At 38.9% G+C, this 22,373-nt stretch overlaps 1 protein-coding gene across 4 annotated transcripts in view; it reads right to left on the bottom strand.

Moving 5' to 3' along the window:
• The window catches only part of nckap1 (NCK-associated protein 1), a 218,777-nt gene that overhangs the window by 61,632 nt on the left and 134,772 nt on the right, over positions 1-22,373 (bottom strand). For all 4 annotated transcript variants that reach the window (XM_043693453.2, XM_043693454.2, XM_043693456.2 and 1 more), the window contains 5 exons: positions 19,351-19,470; positions 6,760-6,899; positions 4,876-5,007; positions 2,688-2,906; positions 2,475-2,605 (listed from right to left, as the gene is read on the bottom strand). In XM_043693453.2, coding sequence (XP_043549388.1) covers positions 2,475-2,605; positions 2,688-2,906; positions 4,876-5,007; positions 6,760-6,899; positions 19,351-19,470 — 742 coding nt within the window. The remainder of the gene's footprint in view (positions 1-2,474; positions 2,606-2,687; positions 2,907-4,875; positions 5,008-6,759; positions 6,900-19,350; positions 19,471-22,373) is intronic.

The following is a 22,373-nucleotide window of genomic DNA, read 5'->3' as shown; positions in this document are numbered from 1 at the left end:
AATATCAGCTAGAATTTGTGCAAAAAAAAGCTGCACGTAAGTTTATTAGAAATAGGAAAAGGCAAGATTAGCTAACAAAGAAAGAGAAAGGAGACAACTGACAGACAGCTGACAGATTCAGGGATGAGGTAAGGCTCTTCAGGAGACAACAGAGGTTCCTGAAAGAATAGTCTCAAACATAGAGGCAAATCCATGAGCACAAACGACTATAGAGAGGAATTAGGTGATGATTGGCAGTAAAGAAACTGGCGGTTACCTTTGTTCTGGACGATGAGGGGAAGGGGGGAGTGTGCAATAGACAATGAATATTTTGAAGTAGAGACAAGAAAAATAAAGTGCGACAGTGGGGAAGAGGTTAAAAAGTTATTTCAGATCTCATTCAAAGTTGAACAGCTGTTACTTTAAAACGTGCAAACAATGAAAACTTATTTTTGGACGTGTCTTCTAGCACTAAATTACAGTTGAAACGAGACTTTAAAATCCACCCCAGCAATAACTGAAAAAAGTTGTAAAACATTTTAAAAACCATCCAAACGAAACTATGATTTTAAGGAACTGAACCGTTAAAATTTTAGTTTTGTATGTTAGCCAAAGGCTTATTTTATGGGATTTTTCTGTTTAATAATAATCTTTGCATACCAAAGAGCTATAACCACTTAACTTTATGACTCAGTTGAGACAGAAATATGCATTTAAAGGTTTTGCCCTGTTGATAATTTTTCATCAGTAGTCAGTCACTTTGGCCGTATGTCAAAGATGGTGTGAAAATAATTCTGGTTATACTGTTACTTCATGAATGTTATTTCCCCCAAGTATAAACATGGTGTTGGTTATGCCTGCACTGATTGCATGCAGCATTTTAATTCATGACTGGCAATGTAAATGTTGAGGAAACAGATACCATTTTAAAAAAAACCATCATTAGTACATGCCAGAGAACACTGGCAACCCTCAGCCATTCTGGAACAAAGTGTTTATGGACAAATCTTTTTCCAGTCAGTTGGATTGTTTATTTATGGGAGAGAATGCTTCATCCAATTGACTTGATTCCTACATTACAATATAGTTTAGAAAAAAAACACTTTCGCTGCAGAATAAGCTGAAGCAATTAGAATGAGTTAGGTAGTTGAGATGCACTCTAAGGGATTATGAAGGAAAGGAAAACAAGTAGAATTAAGTTAGAGTTGACGTCAGGCAACAATATGGGGCTGTACAGATTCTATGCAGCCTAAATTACATACTGCTTTTGCAATAAATAGTTGCTTAGAGAGGTGACTTTACAGAGCTTGTATTTTCTTATTTAATGAGACAACTGATAAACAGATACATTTGGAATATTCTGGACTTCTTTACCTCAAACATCCTGTCCCAGTTCCACGTCCAGAGAAATTACTTAGTCCTCATAAGCCACAGAATTTGTAAATGAAGCAAAAACATTATGGGAGTTTCCTGGAACACACTATATATTTTTACAAATATCTCGTCTAAAGCTTGATTTATATTTCTGTGCAAATGGAAATTCAACTTTGAAATCTTTGTAATCAGATGCTTCCAAGGCAAAGGCATATCAAAGTCTTTTGCTCAGTTAAGAACAGGTTTAACAATCCTAAAAACTGAGACAAGGAATAAACTCAAACAAGTCGGACAGAGAATTCATTGTGTGCCTGAAAGGTAAGCCTATATTTTGTGCCCCTGTATTAAACTCAAGAACATACAATTCCCGTAGAAATCAAGTTTTGTTTTGTCTCTCCTTTCAACAGCTGATCCATCTCACTGATATAAAAGTAATTCTGACTCCTGACTGTTATCTGACAGTCACTGATGGAAGTGTACTGGGTAGGTATTTAAAGGTAACATTTGGACAACTTTTTTTTTTAAAGTACGTATCTTTGTCAAGTCTCTGGGATGTCTTGCAATCAAAAGAAATTCCTGGGAATTGCTGTGAGAAACAAGAGAAGAATCCTGGGTTTGTTGTTACTCCATTTTTCTTAGTTCTAAATGTTTTGGAGACAGGGTAGCAAAAACAGCTGTTTGGGTAAGGCAATTGGGAAGTCAGGGAACATTTATTGAAAACACCAAGAGTATGCCTAACTGCAGTCAGCAACCTTGTAATTATTGGCAATAAGCAGCAATGGAACCGTAGAATATAAAAGGTTAACAGTCAGGAGAAGCTGGAAATGGAGAGATCTGAAAGAGTAGACAAAGAGTTAAAACTTAAACTCCTTTATTGAAAACATTTGAATTCACCAGTTGAAAATACATATGGTACTTTCACAGAGGCTTCTTGGCAGTATCTGTCTTATTTCCGCTATTAATAGCTGGAGACAGGAAAACAGTGAGGCAAAATAAGGTCACAGAGAAGTGGAGGCATGTAGTGGGTTAAACAAAACCACTTTGGAACAGATATGGTAAGGTTAAATGGTTTCTTCACAAAATGAAGAGATATTTGGAAGAAAGTGCTTCAACATATTTACCAGAAATGTCTGAATATTCCTCTGCGTTAAATGTCAGTTCACTCTCTGTCGGCAGGTTCACAAATGCCTTCATGGCTGGAAAGTATGCAATGTGTCCATTGCTGACTTGTCGCAAAAGAGTTTCTAGATACCTGTGAAGGTGTACAGCTGGATTAGGTGGTTTTGAAACATGGAATATATCAATAAATGCTCTTTACACACTTCAATACTTGCCAGTTGGTATATAAGCTAGTTATGGTAGGTTCACCATGACTATCTAAATGTTGTGTCTGCTGCAGAAGAACATTGTTAAAAACTCTGGTGATATCAATCTGCACGTAGTTTTCAATGGACTGAAGTACAGTCATGTAGGCTTTCACACTTGTCAGCAACTCAGAAGGCTTGGCGATCTCTTGTGTTGCTTGATTGTACATAGTCATTCCCACAATTGATCTGAAATTAAAACACAAGTGCAACCTTAAAAATAATAATTTATATCCAGAACTCAGACGCATTCTGCAACCAAAATAAGAACGATGATGTCTAAGTAAATGGCAACTGAACATTTTCACTACATTAGATATTTTAACAATATCACCACCAAATTAATCCTCTAAAACCATAATTTCAAAATGGATCCAGTACAATTTGCTAACCAAGTAATTTTTTCATTTTACATTTTTCCACTCCTCTTGAACAAAATCTCTCTGATGTATTTGGTGAGCCTATCAATGAGAAACTACTGAGATCAAACAAACTATGGACATGCCTGACAATTAAATTAAGGACCGTTAGCAAATGTATTAATGCAATAAATGTAATGAGAGAAATATTTCAGATGGAACTGTTCTTGAACTCAAGTGGGAATAATATATCCAATACAAGTCAAACTGATCCAGCAAAAACAATGAATGGTTTTTAAAAAATCGTAATAAGCCAAAAACCCTAACATTTGGCAGTCCATAAATTGTGTTAAGTTATTTTCGTTGACTGTAGCATCTTTAAGTTCAGACAACACATTAAATTTCAGTTGAGTTTTTTTTTGATGTTTTATGTATTAACCAATTAATACAAATCTATAATAAAACTGAAGACTGAATGGATACTGAAGCAGCTGTATATTCCTTTGTTAATATAATTGCAAATAAGATAGGTGGGAAAAGAAAAAATGTTTTAATCTTTAAAAATCATGTTAATATTCTTCCTTCTCTCAAGGCATTTTATTTTTGTTTGAGACATTTCTATACTGGACAGCTCAAGCAAATGATTGTCATGCTTGTCATCACTGATAGCAAACTAGATTAGGAAAGGGAACAATATGCCAGGCTCCATTCTTCCTGCCTTGAAGTTGCAGCAGAAATTCCTTAGATTAAAGAGGAAAAAAAAGCAAATGGTGAGGTCTTGTCAGTACTCCTCTTCCAAATCTTTCAGACTGGAGCCACTTAAATAACCTTTGCTCACTTGCTGACACTACCCGACTTCGCACAGATATAAAATAAATTTAGGGATTCTATGTAAAGACCAGGTGAAGTCATACAGTGTGGAAACAGGCATTCAGCCCAACAAGTCCACACTGACTCATCAGAGCATCTCACCCAGAATCATCCCCCTACCCTCTCCCTGTGACCCTGCATTTCCCACAGCTAATCCACCTAATTTACACATCCCTGAACACTATGGGCAATTTAGTATGACCAATCCACCTAGCCTGTACATCTTTGGATTCTGGGAGCAAACATGAGCACCCGGAGGAAACCCATGCAGATTCGGGGACTAAGTGCAAACTCCAAACAGACAGTTGCCAGAGGGTGGAATTGAACCCGGTCTTCAGTGCTGTGAGACAGCAGTGCTGACCACTGAGCCACCGTGCTTGCCCATGGTTGTATGGCTCGATCTTTATTGACTAAATTGGCTGAGCCATTTAGAAAAAGATCAAATGGTCCCTTTAAAAGTCAACACACCTTACGTTACTTCTTTCCCAAAACCAGGCTCCAAATATTCTATATTTTGAATAATGCTGTTATAAACAACTAGGGCTCAACTCTGATTCTACGCCTTTCCTGTAAGGGAAGGAACATCTGAGCTCATGTACACAAAATCAAGGAACCAGTGAAGATGGTGAAACTGGTGTTTTCCATTTCACGTAGACTCATTCTTCGCCATCTTGTCGTCAGTTTTATGAGCTGAATAGTTGCTAATTTCATATTTTTTCAATGACAAATTTAATGTTGGCCTTATAATTTAGTCAGATTCCTGAAGAAGGGCTTATGCCCGAAATGTCGATTCTCCAGTTCCCTGGATGCTGCCTGACCTGCTGCGCTTTTCCAGCAACACATTTTCAGCTCAGTTATAATTTAGTGATCCTAGAATACCACATACATATGCTGCATTTTTCTTTTACAAAATTGGGTAAACATCTTACTTAGTAAAGCGTATTTCCAAATGTGAAGTCAAATACTCGCGTGGTGTAAAAGTGTGCTCCCAGACGACTAAATTAGGAACATAATTGATGGAGAAACAAAGCTCAGAGAGAGCAGTGTGAAGCTTGTCCAAACTGAAAAACAAAAACAAACAAAAGATTTGGCTAATGCTTTCAAGAAAAAAATCCATAATTAGAAAAGTAATTTAAAAAATTGTTTTAACATTTCTCAAATGCCTCAAAACAATTGAGTAATTGCTTTAAAACATGATCGTTATGTAAACAAACACACGTATGTAAAGCTAGAGTAACAGATTACTAATTAAATTGTCAGATTGCTTATCAAACAATTACCTTGATTTTAACCAATTAAGTATTCCTAAGTTGAAAGTCACTGTCTTCAGTTCCTACTACATATAGACCTACTGCCACTTTTCTCTTTCAGTCGTTCACTCACACCAGAAATTTGGTTCCAAAAGATAAGCTTTTGTCAACATAACTGATCCGCCATAAAGGATGTCTATTCTCACCAAACCAGACTGTCTTAATTCTGGAACTGCTGAACTTTCATTCATGCCTTCCTTGTCCAACGTGCTTCCCCTTCGCTCACATTATCCCAAAACTTTGGTGTGTGCATTCCTCTAATTCTGGTTGCTTGTGTACTCCCAATTTTAAGTGCTTCATTGTCAGTGGCTGTGTTTTCAACTGCCAAGGCTTTTCCAAATTCACTACCAAGACCTCTCTTTTCTTTTTTAAGATGATCCGTAAAACCAATTACTTTGCATAAGTCTTCATTTATTGATGACACCAGCAGCATACCAGAACTTGAACAGTCAGGGGGCAGAGGTGAGTTTAGGTGTCATCAACAAGGAGAAGATGCTGAGGAAGCTGAAAGGTCTGAAGGCGCATAAATCATCTAGCCCAAATGGATCACACTCCAGAGTCTTAATGAGATGTCTGAGGAGTTTGTGGCAGCATTGGTGATAATCTTTCAGCAATCACTAGAGTCAGGGAGGGTCCTGGAGGACTGGACAATGGTTAATGTAAAACCCCGCTTAAGAGGAGGAGGCAGAAGACGGGATTTTATCAGCTGGTTCGCATGCCCTCAGTCATTGGTAAGTTTACAGTGTTCATTATTAAGGATGAGATTGCAGAGTACTTGGAACTACATAAGATAGGGCAGAGTCAAGCACAGCCTGGTTAAGGGGCCAACATATCTGATAAATCTGTCAGAATGTTTTGAGGAGGTAATGACCAAGCAAGATAGTGTCACGGGCAAGGTACTAGCACAGGTAGAGGTTTGGCTGACAGGCAAAAGGCAGACAGTAAGGATAAAGTATTCTTTTTCAGGCCGACAGCTGGTGACTGGTGGTGTTCTACAGGGGTCAGTGTTGGGACAACAACTATTCATGTAATACATTAGAAATCTGGATGAAAGAACTGAGGGCATTGCTGTTAAGTTTGCAGATGACGCAAAGACAAGTAGTGTTGAGAAGCCGGGGAGGCTGCAGAAGGACCTGGACTGGCTAGGAGATTGGCAAAGTAGTGCAGATGGAAGACAACGTGGGAAAATGTGAGGTTATATACTTTGAAATGAAGACTATTTTCCAAATGGGGAAAGGTTTTGGTAATTTGAAGCACAAAAGGACTTAAGCATAGTCATAAAGTAGCTATCTACAATGGATATAAATGCAGTTTAACTCAACTAATAGTCTCAGGATATCACTGAAACAAGTAGAAGACCGTTTAATACAAGAAATCAAACTTCAGTGGTTTTTTTTCCCCACAATTTCTGACTTCCAAACACTTCTTTTCTATTTAAACAATTAATCTGGAAAAAATTGACTAAAGAAAATTACAAAAAAGTGACACTTGAAGATTCCTCACTTGGTAACCAGTAGCCTGTTCTTTCTCATACTCTCCACTCCCGGTTTCTCCCTTTCAGGTTCCCCTTTCTTTCCAGTCTGTTTTTTGGACTTTTTATTCACTGCTTGACTGATAGTCTTGGCACAATGTTTTGGCAATAACTGCAGAACAGAAAAAACAAGCAAATGGAATCTTTAAAACAGCTTAAGAGATAAACATGCCAAAGCTAACACAATTGATATATGATTGAGGTGGGACTTCACATCAAGTATATTGATTTTCTGAAACTAGGGTCCTGAACTTAAAGAAAGCTAATTTTGATGGTACGAGGCATGCATTGGCTAGGATAAGCTGGCCAAGGTTACTTAAGAGGTTGACAGTGGAAAGACAATGATAGACATTTAAAAGATTATAGAGTCACAGAGATGTACAGCATGAAAACAGACCCTTCAGTCCAACTCGTCCATGCCAAACAGACATCCCAACCCCATCTAGTCCCACCTGCCCACACCTGGAACATATCCCTCCAAACCCTTCCTATTCACATACCCATCTGGATGCCTTTTAAATGTTGCAATTGTACCAGCCTCCACCACTTCCTCTGGCAGCTCATTCTGTAGACATACCACCCTCTGCTTGAAAATGTTGCCCCTCAGGACCCTAGTTTCAATCTTTCTCCTCTCATCCTAAACCTATTCCCTCTAGATCTGGACTCCCCCACCCCAGGGAAAAGACTTTGTCTATTTATCCTATTCATGCCCCTCATGATTTTGTAAACCCCCAAAAGTATGGATGAATTTCAACAATTGTACATCCCTATCTGGTGTAAGCATAAAACAGGGAAGGTGGCTCAACCATGGCTAACAAGCGAAATCAGGATTAGTGTTAAAAGTCATAACAGAAGACATTTAAATTTGTCAGAAAAAGCAGCAAACCTGAGGGCTGGGAGAAAATTGAAATTCAGCAGAGGACCAAGGGTTTAATTCAGATGGCAAAAATACAAATGAAAGCAAGTTTGCATGAAAAGTAAAAAGTGACTGCAAAAGCTTATATAGATATGTGAACACAAAAAGACTGGTGAAGGCAACTATAGGTCATAGAGACATACAGTTAGAATCAAGTGAATTTGTAACGAACAAAGATATGGTGGACTAGTTGAACAAATACTTTGGATCTGTCTTCATTAAGCAGGACATAAATAACATTCAGGAAATGCTAAAAGACAGAGCGTCAAACATGAAGGAGAAACTGAAGAAAATCCTTATTAGTCAGGAAATGGTCTTGGGGAAATTGATGGGATTAAAACACTAAGTCCTCAGGATCTGTTGTTGTGCATCCCAGAGAACTTAAGGAATTGTCCCTAAAAATAATGGATGCATTGATCAATTTCCAGCATTCTGTAATCTCTGGAAGAGTTCCAATGGACTGGAGTGTACCTAATGTAACTCCACTCTTTAAAAAAGGAGGGAGAGAAAATGGGGAATTATTGGAAGGTTAGCCTGATGTGAGTGGTGGGGAAAATGGGGGAGTCAATTATTAAAGATGTAATTACTGAGAATTTGGAAAGCAGTGACAGAATCATCTTAGTTGGCATGGATTCACAAAAGGAAAATCATGCTTGATAAATCTTCTGCAATTTTTTTTTAAGGATGTGACCAGTATAACGTACAAGGGTGCATTAGTAGATGATGTGTGTCTAGACTTTTAAAAGGCTTCTGACAAGGTTCCACACAAGAGATTAGGAAGGAAAGTTAGAGCTCATGGTATCGGAAGTAATGTATTGACATGAACAGAGAACTGGTTGGCAGACTGGAAGCAGAGAGTTGGAATAAATGGGTTCTTTTCAGAGTGGCAGGCAGTAACAAGTGGGGTGTTGCAGTATTCAGTGTTGGGACCTCAGCTGTTCACAATATACTTTAATGATTTGGGTGAAGAAATGATTTGAAGAAATTGAGTGCATATCTTCAAATTTGCAAATGACACTAAGTTGGGTGGCAGCGCGTGAAATGAGAAGAATGCTAAGAGGTTGCAGGGTTACTTGGACAGACTGGCCGAGTGGGAAAATATAATATAATGTAGATAAATGTGAGATTATCCATTTTGGTTGCAAAAACAGGAAGGCAGATTAGTACCTGAATGGTAGCTGTTTAAGAAAAGGTAACATGCAACAAGACCTGGGTGTCATGGTGGAACAGTCACTGAAGACTGTCAAGAATGTGTAGCAGGCAGTGAGGAATGCTGGCCTTCAGTGCGAGAGAATTGGAGTATCAGAGTAAGGATGCCTTGCTGCAATTATACAGAGCCTTTTTGAGGCCACACCTTGAATAGTGTGCACAGTTTTGGTCTCCTAGTCTGAGGAAGGACATTGTTGCTATTGAGGGAGCCCAATGAAGGTTTACCAGACTGATTCCCGGGATGGCAGAACTAACATGAGTCAAGATTGGATTGACTAGGCTGATACTCGTTGGAATTTGGAAGATTGAGTGGGGATCACTTAGAAGCATATAAAATCCTGATGGGACTGAACAGACTAGATGAGGGAAGAATGTTCCCATTGTTGGGGAAGTCCAGAACTAGGTGTCATAGTCTAAGAATAAGGGGTAAGCCACTCAAGATGGCGAAGAGATGACGAAGAATTTTTTCACTGAGTTGTGGACCTGTGAAATTCTCTCCCACAGGAAGCTGTTGGGGCCAGTTCATTAGATCTATTTAAGAGGGAACTGGACATGGCTCTTGTGGCTCAAGGGATCAAGGGGTATGGAGACAAAGCAGGAATGGGATATTGAAATTACATGATCAGCCATGATCATATGGAATGGTGGTGCACGCTTGAAGAAAAGAATGGCCTACACCTACAACTATTTTCTACGTTTTGATGTTTCATATATTTTCCAAAAAAAAGTTAATTGAATTATTGGTCAAAACTTTTTATTGTGTTGAATCAAATATATGTAAAGCATTCAATTTTTTGTTGGACAATTAGGAAAAAACTGCTAAATAATTTCAAGCAGCAAAACATTAGATCTATTTTTCAAGAGACAATTCCATTTTTTTTTCTCTTGACAAACAACTTACAAGTTTGTGTTTTCCATGTTAATTATAAATGCCAAGCAAGTGACAGTTTTCAACATTTTCCTGAAAACAAAATTTCTTTTGGATGCTCTAATGTTGTAATCCAAATTATTGCCCACATATCATGGATAACCAACTTTCTAGATCAACAGTAACTGTATAGCATCTGTACTCTTGTCCTTTACTGATATTATATTTAAGTTAGATTTTGAATTTTTCTTTCCAGGAAGAGTGTGGTGGCTAAAATGGAGAACCCCAAAAATGATTTATACTCTCCATCAGAAATATCAATTCTGCACCAGATGTACCTTACCACATATCTGAACAATTTATCGACAGATATTGGGGTTTTTAGCCAATGAAAGCCTGGGAGAGTAAGAATAATGTAAGAAAATCAGAAATGCTTTCATTATTTTTGCTACAAGAAACAAAACAATTTTTAAAAAAATTATCTTGAAAATGCATCTACAAAAGGAACAGGTTTTTTTCTTTGATTAATTGCCTAAAGTTCTTATGCTTAAGCTTTTTGTTATTTTGTGTATTGCCTGAATGTGCAAATTTCATGTTATGAAAAAAGCATTCCTGAAAGATATTTCCTTTACATTTTATATTGGTGCTGAGACATGCAGACTCTTAAATACCCTAATAAAACCAAACTACTCGTATATTGTACAAATAACTAAGTATCAATAAGCATTCATAATTTTCTCCATACCATTTTCAGTTGTTCCAAATTATTTCCCTTTCCTTCATCCATAGCATGTACAGCTCATCAATCTTATTTTGGTAGACAGCATGAGACTTAATCAATTCTTGCCTCGCACAACTCTCAGCATTCATCACAGTTTTGGAGGTAGCATATTGGCATGGACAGAGAATTCACTCATGAGCAGGAAATAGCGAGTGTGGGATAAGGAGTTGTTTTTTAGGTTGGTGACCTCTGACAGTGGGGTTCCTTGGGGATCAGTACTGGACTGTAACTGTTTACAATATATATATGAATGACAGGAGGAAGGAAGTGAATATATTGTAGCCAAATTTACTGACAACTCTGAAATAGGTGGGAAGGCAAAATGTGAGAGGGATACAAACAGCTTGAGAGATATTGATAGGTTAAGTGGGAAAAATGATGGCAAACAGAGTATAATGCGGAAAAGTAAAAAGTTGCTCATTTTGGAAGTGAGGACAAAAGAACTGCGTTGTTTAAGTGAAGAAAGCTGCTGAAACCTGTAACACAAAGGGGCTTGGGGGTACTTGTGCATGAAATCTAGCACATAGATGCAACAGGTAATCAGGAAAGCTAATGGAATGTTGGTCCTTATTTCAAGGGCACTGGAGTACAAGAGTAGGGAAGTCTTACTGCAACCTTACAAAGGTGCTGGTAAGACTATGACTAAAATACTCGAGCAGTTTTGGTCCCTTTATTGAAGAAAATATATAGTTTTATTGAAGGCAGTTCACAGAAGGTTCACTCGGATGATCCCTACTTGGAGGGATCATCTTTGAGACAAGATTAAACAGGTTGGGACTCTACTCACCGATGTTTCGAAGAATGAGAGAATATCTCATTGAAATATATAGGATTCTTAAGGAGCTTGACAGGGTAAATACTGTGAGCATGTTTCCCCTCATGGGAGAGTCTAGGACTACAGCATAGCTTCAGAATAAAGGAGTGCCAATTTGAGACCAAGACTAGGAGGAATTTCTTCTTTCAGAGGGTTGTGAGTCTTCCTAACTCCTTGCCACAGACAGCTGAAGGGGCAGAGTTCCCGTGTATACTATTTATGGCTGAGACAGATTCTTGATCAATAGGGGAATTAAGGGTTATGGGGAAAGGGCAGGAAAGTGGACATGAGGAATGTCAGTTCAGCCATGACACTATTGAATGATGGAACAGGTTCGAAGGTCATTACACCGACCATACCAGAAGAGAGCAGACGATGAGGAAGGCAGAGAGGAGACAGGTGCAAGAGACACCGGGGGAAGTACCTGTCAGGAACAAGTTGAATCTTTTGGAAACAGTAGAGACAGATGAGACTGTCAGTCCGCGAGGTGGCCAGGTCTGTCAATCAAAAGTTGGCGTGGAGGCAGAGCAGAAGAGTCGGTCATCGCAAGGAGTGGTGGTAATAGGGGACTCCATAGTGAGGAAATGACCAGGGTTTTTGTGGCAGCAGGCGGGACTTAAGGATGGTGTGTTGCCTTCCTGGTGCCAGGGTTAAAGACATCACAGACAGAGTGCAGGACATCCTCAAGAACGAAGGTGAAGAGCCAGATGTGGTGGTACATGTCAGCACAAATGATGTTGGGAAGCAGAGAAAAAACATACTACAGCGGGACTTCGGAGAACTATGAAGAAGGCTGAAAAGCAGGACGTCCAAGGTGGTTATCTCCGGTTTGCTTCCAGTTCCTCAGGCTGGTGAGGCCAGAAACAGGGAGATAATGGACTTGAACGTGTGGCTGGGGAACTGGTGCAGGAAGCAAGGATTTAAATTCTTGGATCACTGGGGCATGTTTTGTGGTAAGCATAAATTATATAAGGGAGATGGTTTGCACCTTAATAGGTTAGGGACCAGCATTTTGGCAAGCAGGTTTGCTACTGCGACACAGCTATGTTTAAACTAAGTAGGGGGGGGAGGGGACAAACTGGATGTTTAAGAAGGAAATTGAAGGGAAAGATAGAACAAGGGAAGTCAAGAAAGACAACTGCATCAATGAGGCAGAAAACTCAAAAAGGGGTCATGCTGTAAGGTTGAGTGAAATAGGAGTTGATGGGAAGGGTGAGGGCAGTAACAAATTAAAAATACTATACATGAATGCACGAAGCATTAGAAATAAGATGGATGAACTTGAGGCTCTTTTGGAAATTGGCAGATACGATATTGTGGGGATAACTGAGACGTGGCTTCAAGTGGTCAGAGCCTGGGAAATGAATATTCAAGGCTACACGTGCTTTCGTAAGGACAGACTGACGGGCAGAGGGGGTGGGGTGGCCATGTTGGTAAGGGATGATATTCAGTCCCTTGCGCGGGGGGGGACCTAGAATCAGGGGATGTCGAGTCTCTGAGAAATTCTAAGTGTAAAAAGACCCTCTTGGGAGTTATCTACAGGCCCCCAAACAGTAGTATGGATGTCGGATGGAAGTTGAATCAGGAGCTGAAATGGCCTGTCGCAAAGATGTTACTACGGTTGTTATGGGGGATTTCAACATGCAGGTAGACTGGGAGAATCAGGATGGTATTGGACCTCAAGAAAGAGACTTTGTGGAGTGCCTCCGAGATGCATTCTTATAACAGCTGGTGCTGGAGCCTACCAAGGAGAAGGCAATTCTGGATCTGTTATTGTGCAATGAACCAGAATTGATCAGGGACCTCGAAGTGAAGGAGTCATTGGGAAGTAGTGACCAAAATACAATAAGCTTCAATCTGCAATTTGAGGGGGAGAGGGTACAATCGGAAGTGACAATATTTCTGGTGAATAAAGGGAACAATGGAGCTATGAGGGAGGAGCTGACCAAAGTTCAATGGTGCAATACCTTAGCAGGGATGACAGTGGAGGAACAATGGAGGATATTTCTGTGTATAATGCAAAAGATGCAGGATCAGTTCATTCCAAAAAGGAAGGAAGATCCTAGGAGGCGGCATGGGATGCTGTGGCTGACGAGGGAAGTTAAGAAAAATATAAAGTTAAAAGAGAAAAAGTATAACATAGCAAAGATAAGTGGGAAAACGGAGGACTGGGAAGCTTTTAAAGAACAACAGAGGATTACTAAGAAGGAAATACGCAGAGAAAAAATGAGGTACGAAGGTAAACTGTCCAGAAATATAAAGGAGGATAGTAAAAGCTTTTTTAGGTATGTGAAAGGCAAAAAATGGTTAAGACTAAAATTGGGCCCTTGAAGACAGAAATAGGGGAATATATTACGGGGAACAAAGAAATGGCAGAAGAATTGAATTGTTGCTTCAGATCTGTGTTCACTGGGGAAGACAAAAGCAATCTCCCTGAGGTAACAGTGGCTGAAGGACCTGCACTTTATATTTGCCAGGAATTGATGTTGGAGAGACTGTTAGGTCTCAAGGTTGATAAGTCCCCGGGGCCTGATGGTCTACATCCCAGGGTACTGAAGGAGATAGCTCAAGAAATCATGGCTGCATTGGTGATTATTTTCCAGAGTTCGATAGATTCGGGATCAGTTCCTGCGGATTGGAGGGTGGCTAATGTTGTACCACTTTTTAAGAAAGGTGGGAGAGAGAAAGCAGGAAATTATAGACCAGTTAGTCTGACCTCAGTGGTGGGAAAGATGCTGGAATCTATTATAAAGGATGAAATTACGACACATCTGGATAGTAGTAACAGGATAGGTCAGAGTCAGCATGGATTTATGAAGGGGAAATCATGCTTGACTAATCTGGAATTTTTTAAGGATGTAACTCTGAAGATGGACGAGGGAGATTCAGTACATGTAGTGTACCTGGAAAGCTTTTGACAAAGTCCCACATAGGAGGTTAGTGAGCAAAATTAGGGCACACGGTATTGGGACAAAGTATTAACTTGGATGAAAGTTGGTTGGCTGATAGGAAACAAAGACTAGTGATAAACAGCTCCATTTCGGAATGGCAGGCAGCGACCAGTGGGGTATCGCAGGGATCAGTGCTGGGACTGCAGCTTTTTACAATATATACTAATGATATAGAAGATGGTATTAGTAATAACATTAGCAAATTTGATGATACTAAGCTGGGTGGCAGGGTGAAATGTGAGGAGGATGTTAGGAGATTACAGGGTGACCTGGACAGGTTAGGTGAGTGGTCAGATGCATGGCAGATGCAGCTTGATGTGGATAAATGTATGGTTATCCACTTTGGCAGCAAGAACAGGAAGGCAGATTACTACCTAAATGGAATCAATTTAGGTAAAGGGGCAGTACAAAGAGATCTGGGTGTTCTTGTATACCAGTCAATGAAGGTAAGCATGCAGGTAGTGAAGGAGGTTAATAGCATGCTGGCCTTCATAACAAGAGGGATTAAGTATAGAAGCAAAGAGGTTCTTCTGCAGCTGTACAGGGCCCTGGTGAGACCACACCTGGAGTATTGTGTGCAGTTCTGGTCTCCAAATTTGAGGAAAGACATTCTGACTTTTGAGGGAGTGCAGCGTAGGTTCACGAGGTCAATTCCTGGAATGGCGGGACTACCTTACGCTGAAAGACTGGAGCGACTGGGCTTGTATACCCTTGAGTTTAGAAGACTGAGAGGGGATCTGATTGAGACATATAAGATTATTAAAGGATTGGACACTCTGGAGGCAGGAAACATGTTTCCGCAGATTGGCGAGTGCCAAACCAGAGGAGACAGCTTAAAAATACGGGGTAGACCATTTAGGACAGAGATGAGGAGAAACTTCTTCACCCAGAGAGTCATGGCTGTGTGTAATACTCTGCCCCAGAGGGCAGTGGAGGCCCAGCCTCTGGATTCATTTAAGAAAGAGTTGGATAGAGCTCTCAAGGACAGTGGAATCAAGGGGTATGGAGATAAGGCAGGAACAGGATACTGATTAAGGATGATCAGCCATGATCATATTGAATAGTGGTGCAGGCTCGAAGGGCAGAATGGCCTAATCCTGCGTCTATTGTCTACTGTCAATCAGCCTACTCTTAATTCTATTTCTTATGGTCACCAACACAAAACTTATCAAACATTGAAAACTGCTACTCAATCATTAGACTATTACTTAATAGGCTATTTCTTTAAATATCCAAAACCAATAAATTAGCCACAGGATTTTTTTTTGCCAACTGGAAAGTGCAAAATGTATTTTAAGAATCAATTATTCCATCAGAATGGTTTCACTTCAAGATAACAAGAAAAGAGGAAGAACCTGCATTTATGCAATTTTAGCAACTTTAGGACACTTCAAAACCTTAAAAGCCAATGATTTGCAGGCTTAAATAGCCTTTCTGTGTGTTGGTAAAAATAGAAGCTAATTTATGTATAGCAATGTTCCACAATGGCCATGAGATAAATGTAGTTAATCTTTGGGCAATATATGGGCTAGGAAGGTATGAAAACACCCTGTACTTCACCAAAAAGGCAAAAACTCACACAAGATCACAAAAAAAAGATTAATATAGGTACATGTCAAACCAAGTGTGCAGGCAGCTGGCATGATGCTTTCATTCTGCAGCCACTTCCAGCTGTACTTCAACCACTATAGCAAATCGAAAGACAGCTATTCAGTGACAAAGAGTATTTTCTGATGACATGGCTGGTAACACTAATGCACAATCTATGTGTACAGCACTGACATTTCTACAGGATATTTTCTATTCCACTAGATAGATGGAATCTCAGTTTAATGTCAAAAAAGCAGTATCTATACCCATCTCAATACTGCAAAAGAAATACCAACCAGACTATGTATTCAAATCATGGTGTGGGGCTTGAATTCACCAAAAAAAAAAATCACAGTCAGTAAATTACAAAGGGAGTATACTGCCCATTGAGTCTGTTGGTTCTCTTGAGGAGCAATTCAATTAATCCCACTTCCCAAACTGTTTATCAAAACCCAGGAACCTTCTTACTTTTCTTCAAAAATGCAATTCCCCTTTTTAAGGCTAGCATTGAACTTTATCTACCACTTCTTATCAGGCACTGCATTCTGAATTTTAACTACTTATTGCATAAGATTTTCATGTCACCTCTGATTCTTATGAAAATCACCTTAAATGTGTACCCCACATGCATTTGAAAAGTTTTTCTTCATTTACTCTTAAAATATTCAAGACTTTAAACAACTTTCAAGTTTCTCCCCTTAGCCATATTTCCTCAAATAAGGACAAATCAAGTTTCTCTCGTTTATCTATGTAATACTGCTCTGTCGCACTTCTCTCTGAAGTTGCACTAGTAAACATTTCCTGTAGCCTTTCTAAAGCCATCCCATCTTTTCAAAAGTGCGGTGCCCAGTATTGGACACAATATACGATCAAAGGCGAAACCAGGCTCTTCACAAGACTTTGCTGGTATTTGTGTTCTCAGCCTCTATTTGCAAAACTTGCAAGGATTTCACATGTTTTATTAAAAGCCATTTACAAAAGCTTTTGCACAAGTAGCCCCAGCTTTCTCTCTTCTTGCACCCCCATAAATTGTACCATTTCAAACTTTTTAGAAAGGACGTACTTTTCTGAATTTATTATTGCTTATTTAATGGTATTATTAATGCTGCATGTAGTTCTTGCAAGTCCAAAGGGCATAAATCAGAGTCTGACTCTCACTAGTTAATCATCCATCATCAAAACTGACTGAGTCACTCCACATTTTCAAACCTCAGTGCCCTTGGCAAAAACTTGCGAGAACATGAGGACTAGCTTGGAAACCAAAGTTTACTTTGTTCAGTTTTCCTGAATCATCTCAGTAAAGTCCACTCACATGATGACTCAATCTATTTGTTCAACCATTTCTGTTTCTTGCCTGCCAACCCTCGCTGACCAGCTTGTCTTGCTTTGGAGTTTCCTTTATTTCATCGGATGCCCTTTCTAAAAAGTAATCTTAACCCAAACAATCACCTCCTCTTCCCATTCAGTGTTGACCCAACTATCTTCTAGGTCCAATGTTAGGGCATGCTGTAAATTGTTCCTTCTCCTCAGTTATTACTGACCTTCCTTTCAAAACTGGTCTCATAGTCCTTCCTCAGAAAACCCATGCTAGACCTTTCTGCCTTTGCAAACTATCACCTCACTCCCGAAGTGTTTTCATCTTCAAAGCCACTGAACACATTGTTGCCTCACTTTTCAGTAGTTATTTATCTGAATCAGTTTTTCAGCCCTGCCACAGCACAAGCCTTAGAAATGTCACAAAACACATCCACACACTGATATTTCACCGAAGCTCATTTATAACCTGATCCCTTCTGCTGCTGTTGAAATGGCCAATCATGATACCCTTCTCTAATGTCTCTAACTGCTGTTGAACTAAGCATCAATGCCAATGACTGGCACAACTTTTACTTTTCTGATTGTAGCTTAATCAACTCTAATAATCCCACCAAATCACATATCATCCTAACCTCAAACCATTTCTTCACTTATCAAAATCCTGGAACTCCTTTTTTACCAACAACATGGATTATGGAAATACAAGAAGGTGGCTCTCCCACACTCTCAGAGGCACTTAGGAATGGGCAATAAATGTTGGCCCCACCAGTGAAGCCCACAGTGAGTTAATTAAAATGAAAAATAATGTCCTACTTACACATTTATCTGTGGAACCATCTTTCACATTTAGTAGTTGTGCCTTGTTAACAATATCTGCAAACATAGTCTCAGCTTCAAATTACACACTGATGGCATCTAACTATGTGCTAAGCACCCTGCCTGATTGTTCAGCTTCAGACTGCTATATGCCATCTTTTTTGTGAGATACATGATTTCTTTCAGTTTAACATTAGTAAGACAAAAATTCCCACATTCCCAAGTAATCTTGTCAAGTTTTAACCCCTTCATGATTACCATCTCAGACTGAACTAGATTGCTCACAACTAATTACTGAGCTGCCAACTCCATAATCTTCACTACTAAAAGGACTACCTACTTTTACTTATCAAGTACTGTCTCTGTCTTAACTCATCTACTCAAAAACACTATTTTTGTCATCTGTAGACTGAATTGTTTCAATATAATCTCAGTCTGTCACCCAACCTTTACCTTTAATTAACATTCGATCATCATATTCTCTATCATATCCTGATCAAAGATCATCTGTAATCTTCAAGATCTACAACTTATAAAACAATCATGCTTGTGCTTCTTTCACCTGTAACCTCTGCCAGCCCGAAAGTCTCCATCCCACCTGTGTGATGCTTACTTTCTTTTGAGCCACTCCTTCCTTGGCAAGTCACACCTCCAGTCACCTAGGCTTCATGCACTGGAAATCCTTTTGCTCTTGCCAGTTTTCTCTCTTCAAAGAAAGGCCTTAAAATCTACTTGTTGACCAATTATTTGAGTGATCCTCCATCTCATTTCACCCGTCCCTTTTTCTCTGGAATGTCAGCAAATGTTTTTCAATGTTAAAGGGGCTTTAGATTTACAAGTTATGCTCCCCATCAAAACACAGGAAGATATTTGAGTAAATTATGATCTTGATATTCAAAGGTATCGAAAATTGAAGACACATTCAGGATGGAAATGACTGGTTCACTGAGAATGTAGTTTCACAGCCAAACACTCAAATTCCAAGAATCTAGAAAGCAATTGTTAATTATTAACTTTCCTCTTCCACAGTTGTGCCACTATTGGGTTCAAAATAATCAAGGTGGAAATTGGATCACGTGACAGGTTAGCTAATTTCAAGTTTATTCCTTCTCATAAGATTACTTCAATATTGCAATAATTTCTCTAAGCTACAAAGGGATAAGGAGGCAAGTAATAAATGTTTTAGAAAATAACTGACAAAAAAAAAACAGGTGTTTTGCAAGATCTGATATAGAATTTCATAACCCAGTTTAAATAATGCGCTTTTATCCAAACCATATTTTAAAAAGCTGGAATCTTACCTGGTCACTAAGAGTGCACTGTTCTGTACATATGTCTGTGATGAGATTGCGGGCTTGCTTAGCCATTTCATCAAGGAACATGTTGCACAGGGACAGACTGCGATCTCCAATATGATGCCTCTATAGTAGTTCAGAAATTGACAAAACTGTAAATGCACATTGGAATACAAACAAATATACTGTATGAACTTAAGTGGGGATATTATAAATAGAAGTTAATGATGACAACTTCAAACTTTAAATAATAGGACATACCTGCATACTAAGTCAAACATAGTTTAGCTCAGGCAAAACTAGCCACTTACAGCAAAAAAAATGCTTATATCATATTAGATTGAGGAACTGCACTTCTGCAACCTCTCTTTTTGACACTAATCTAAAGTGAAACCTCTACATCTCACATCCATTCCACTCTCCCTCGGAAAGGAAAATTAAGCCCTTGTAAGGCCTGATGAGATATGATTAAGTGGGGTTATATATGTGGAACAATGTACCATCTGAATGGTGAATACCAAATCAGCTAATACAAAATTTATCTAATTTAGGAGGGAAAACTAGACAACAATGCTTAGTAAACACATGGATTATTTCATGTGGCAGTCTTAAAAATAATAAAATGCAACTTAATATTAGTGACATGCTAAAAGTGCTTATAGAATGACCTTTCAACTGTTGGTTCTGCTTTTCTTTCAGCAAGATAGTAACAAATGTAGAATGTGTTAAGTTATGTACTACTTGTCATTGAACATCTGCAGTGCCAACAAAACACTGAAATCTCTACATAATGTATTACTGAAATGCAAATTGCTGCCTAGATTTCTTGAAATTTAACTTGACAAACTTTCAATGCCATTCCTGTATGAAATGGCAATCTTTCAGGTCATTAACCCATCTCCCATGGTAGTAATCCGGAAAGGTTTGAAGTATGCCTGTGATATGTATTTGCTAAGATGAAGTTGTACTTAAACAAAAAAAACTAAACAACTGGTAATGCTGGAAATCAGAAACTGCTGGAAAAACTTAGGTCAGGCAGCATCTGTAGAGAGAAAGCAGAGTTAACATTTCAGGTCCAGTAACCCTTCTTCAGAATGGTCTTCTGAATGCAGCCATTAGCACTGTGCATAAATCTTGGCTCAATATTACAAAATACTACCTGATTAACTAACCTTGTACATTTTAAAGATTTTACATCTGTAATGTATCAAAATATAGCTGGTTACTCATGTGGACATAGTTCCTAGGATCTTTCAGAAAATATGACCCTCTTTTGAAGAATTAGATTAGTATCAAGGAGTAACATTGGACACATCTCAGCTTTTTTGAACATTGCAAGATATTCAAGAGGGGTGTGCTCTGATTGCTCCAGAGTAAGCCTTTTTCACTTGTGCCTCTATCTGCAATGCTTCTAAGCAGGGAATAAAGGTACCCTCTGTTGTCTCAAATTTTCCCATCAGATTATTTCTCAATATCGGAGAACAGAACTCAGAAAATTAATAGCACATCTATTTTTGATAGTATTGAAGACTTGTGCAAGAAGTGAAATTTCTCCACTTGTCCAAAATGCTGGAAAATAGCATACAATCTATTTCCCTCGTTAATCATTATAATCAGAATCCCAAACTGCAGTGGGAGCCTCTTAGCAGTTTTGTTCTGGAGTATAGGATTTAGAAACACTAGTCCATAAAATGTGACTGCCAACGAGCTTTGACATGGCCTCTTGACTAGATTGGTGGGATTCTTAAAACAGCACCTGCTTTTGGCTGTCATTTTCTCACCCAGTCATAATTTAGCATTAGAATAAACCTTCTAGGAATTCCTCAACAAGCCCATCAACAATGTTCTGCCCACCAAAAGAAAACTGCAACAGTTATTGTTGTGACACCTCAGAGGTTACAAACTGGTTACTATACTGGTACCCAAGAATGAAATTGGGATTGACCCAGATATAGCCATGTTATTGCAGAAAGCATGACTAAGACTCATGGATGTTACCCAGGTCCGAAGTATTAACCAAATCTACTGGACACCCAGCCTGCAATTGACTTTCATTAATGGCCACTGGTTGGCTGAGAAGGAAATCATACCATTTCTTGGCAATTACTTCAAATGAGTACAGGTCATTCTGCTACAATGCGCATTTTGTCAATGCAAATTCTCTGTGACGTGATTGACAAATTGGGGACACTGTTTCAAAAGTGTGAACGTTTGAAGCGTGTATTGGTTATAACTTGATTCTGGCTCCATTAGTTTAAATGTTGCTGCTATTACTCAATTTTCTCATAACACACAATTGCACGAGAAGAGAACTACTGTGTTATAACAGAACCCAGTGTAAATAAATTGCCCACTGGTCTCAGTGGAAGTTGTGGAATTACTGTTGTTTGACTTATCAATCAATACTATTTAGCTGAAACCATGGGAGCTTTTCAACTAATAATGTGCGATGGATTTCCCATGCTGGACAATAATAAGCAACAGGAAATGTAATTAAGTATCTCTTTAAATAAGCCTGATGAGATAATTGAAATAAAAAAAAGTGCTTTAATCTTCTGATCAAAAAATTTCAAGTTTTGCAAAGAACATCAGGCAGGAGACAGGTTTTGCAGATGGTTTTCAGTCAACTATTCCCATAACAAGTTTGCTTAATTCATTAACTGGGGATGCTCATGAGTTGTGCGATCCAGTTAATTGCTTCCTTAGGGGGCATTGACATTTCCTTCCTTTATATTTAGACTCCCATTTTGTTGTGAAATTTCTGATGCCAACTGAGATCCAAGTGACCTCTCAGTGTGCACAATTGGAATTTCAATAGTAAGTTGCCATCATGATAATATCAGAATGTCAAACAAACAGTGCTTCCTTTAGATCACTATGTCTTGCCTTATATAACTGGTAACTGACATAGTTATGTGTTCACTATTGGCACACATCAGAAGCTTTTAATCATAACACTTTCCCATATTTACAGTTTCTCATCTTGACAGATGCCAAGCACAGCAATGTTGTGTATAAATGCAGCATTA

The sequence above is a fragment of the Chiloscyllium plagiosum genome, unplaced genomic scaffold (genome assembly GCF_037043375.1).
Source record: "Chiloscyllium plagiosum isolate Xiang-an unplaced genomic scaffold, Cpla_swu_hap1 HiC_scaffold_7, whole genome shotgun sequence".
Lineage (NCBI taxonomy): Eukaryota > Metazoa > Chordata > Chondrichthyes > Orectolobiformes > Hemiscylliidae > Chiloscyllium > Chiloscyllium plagiosum.
This window is presented reverse-complemented; position numbering and strand designations above follow the sequence as displayed.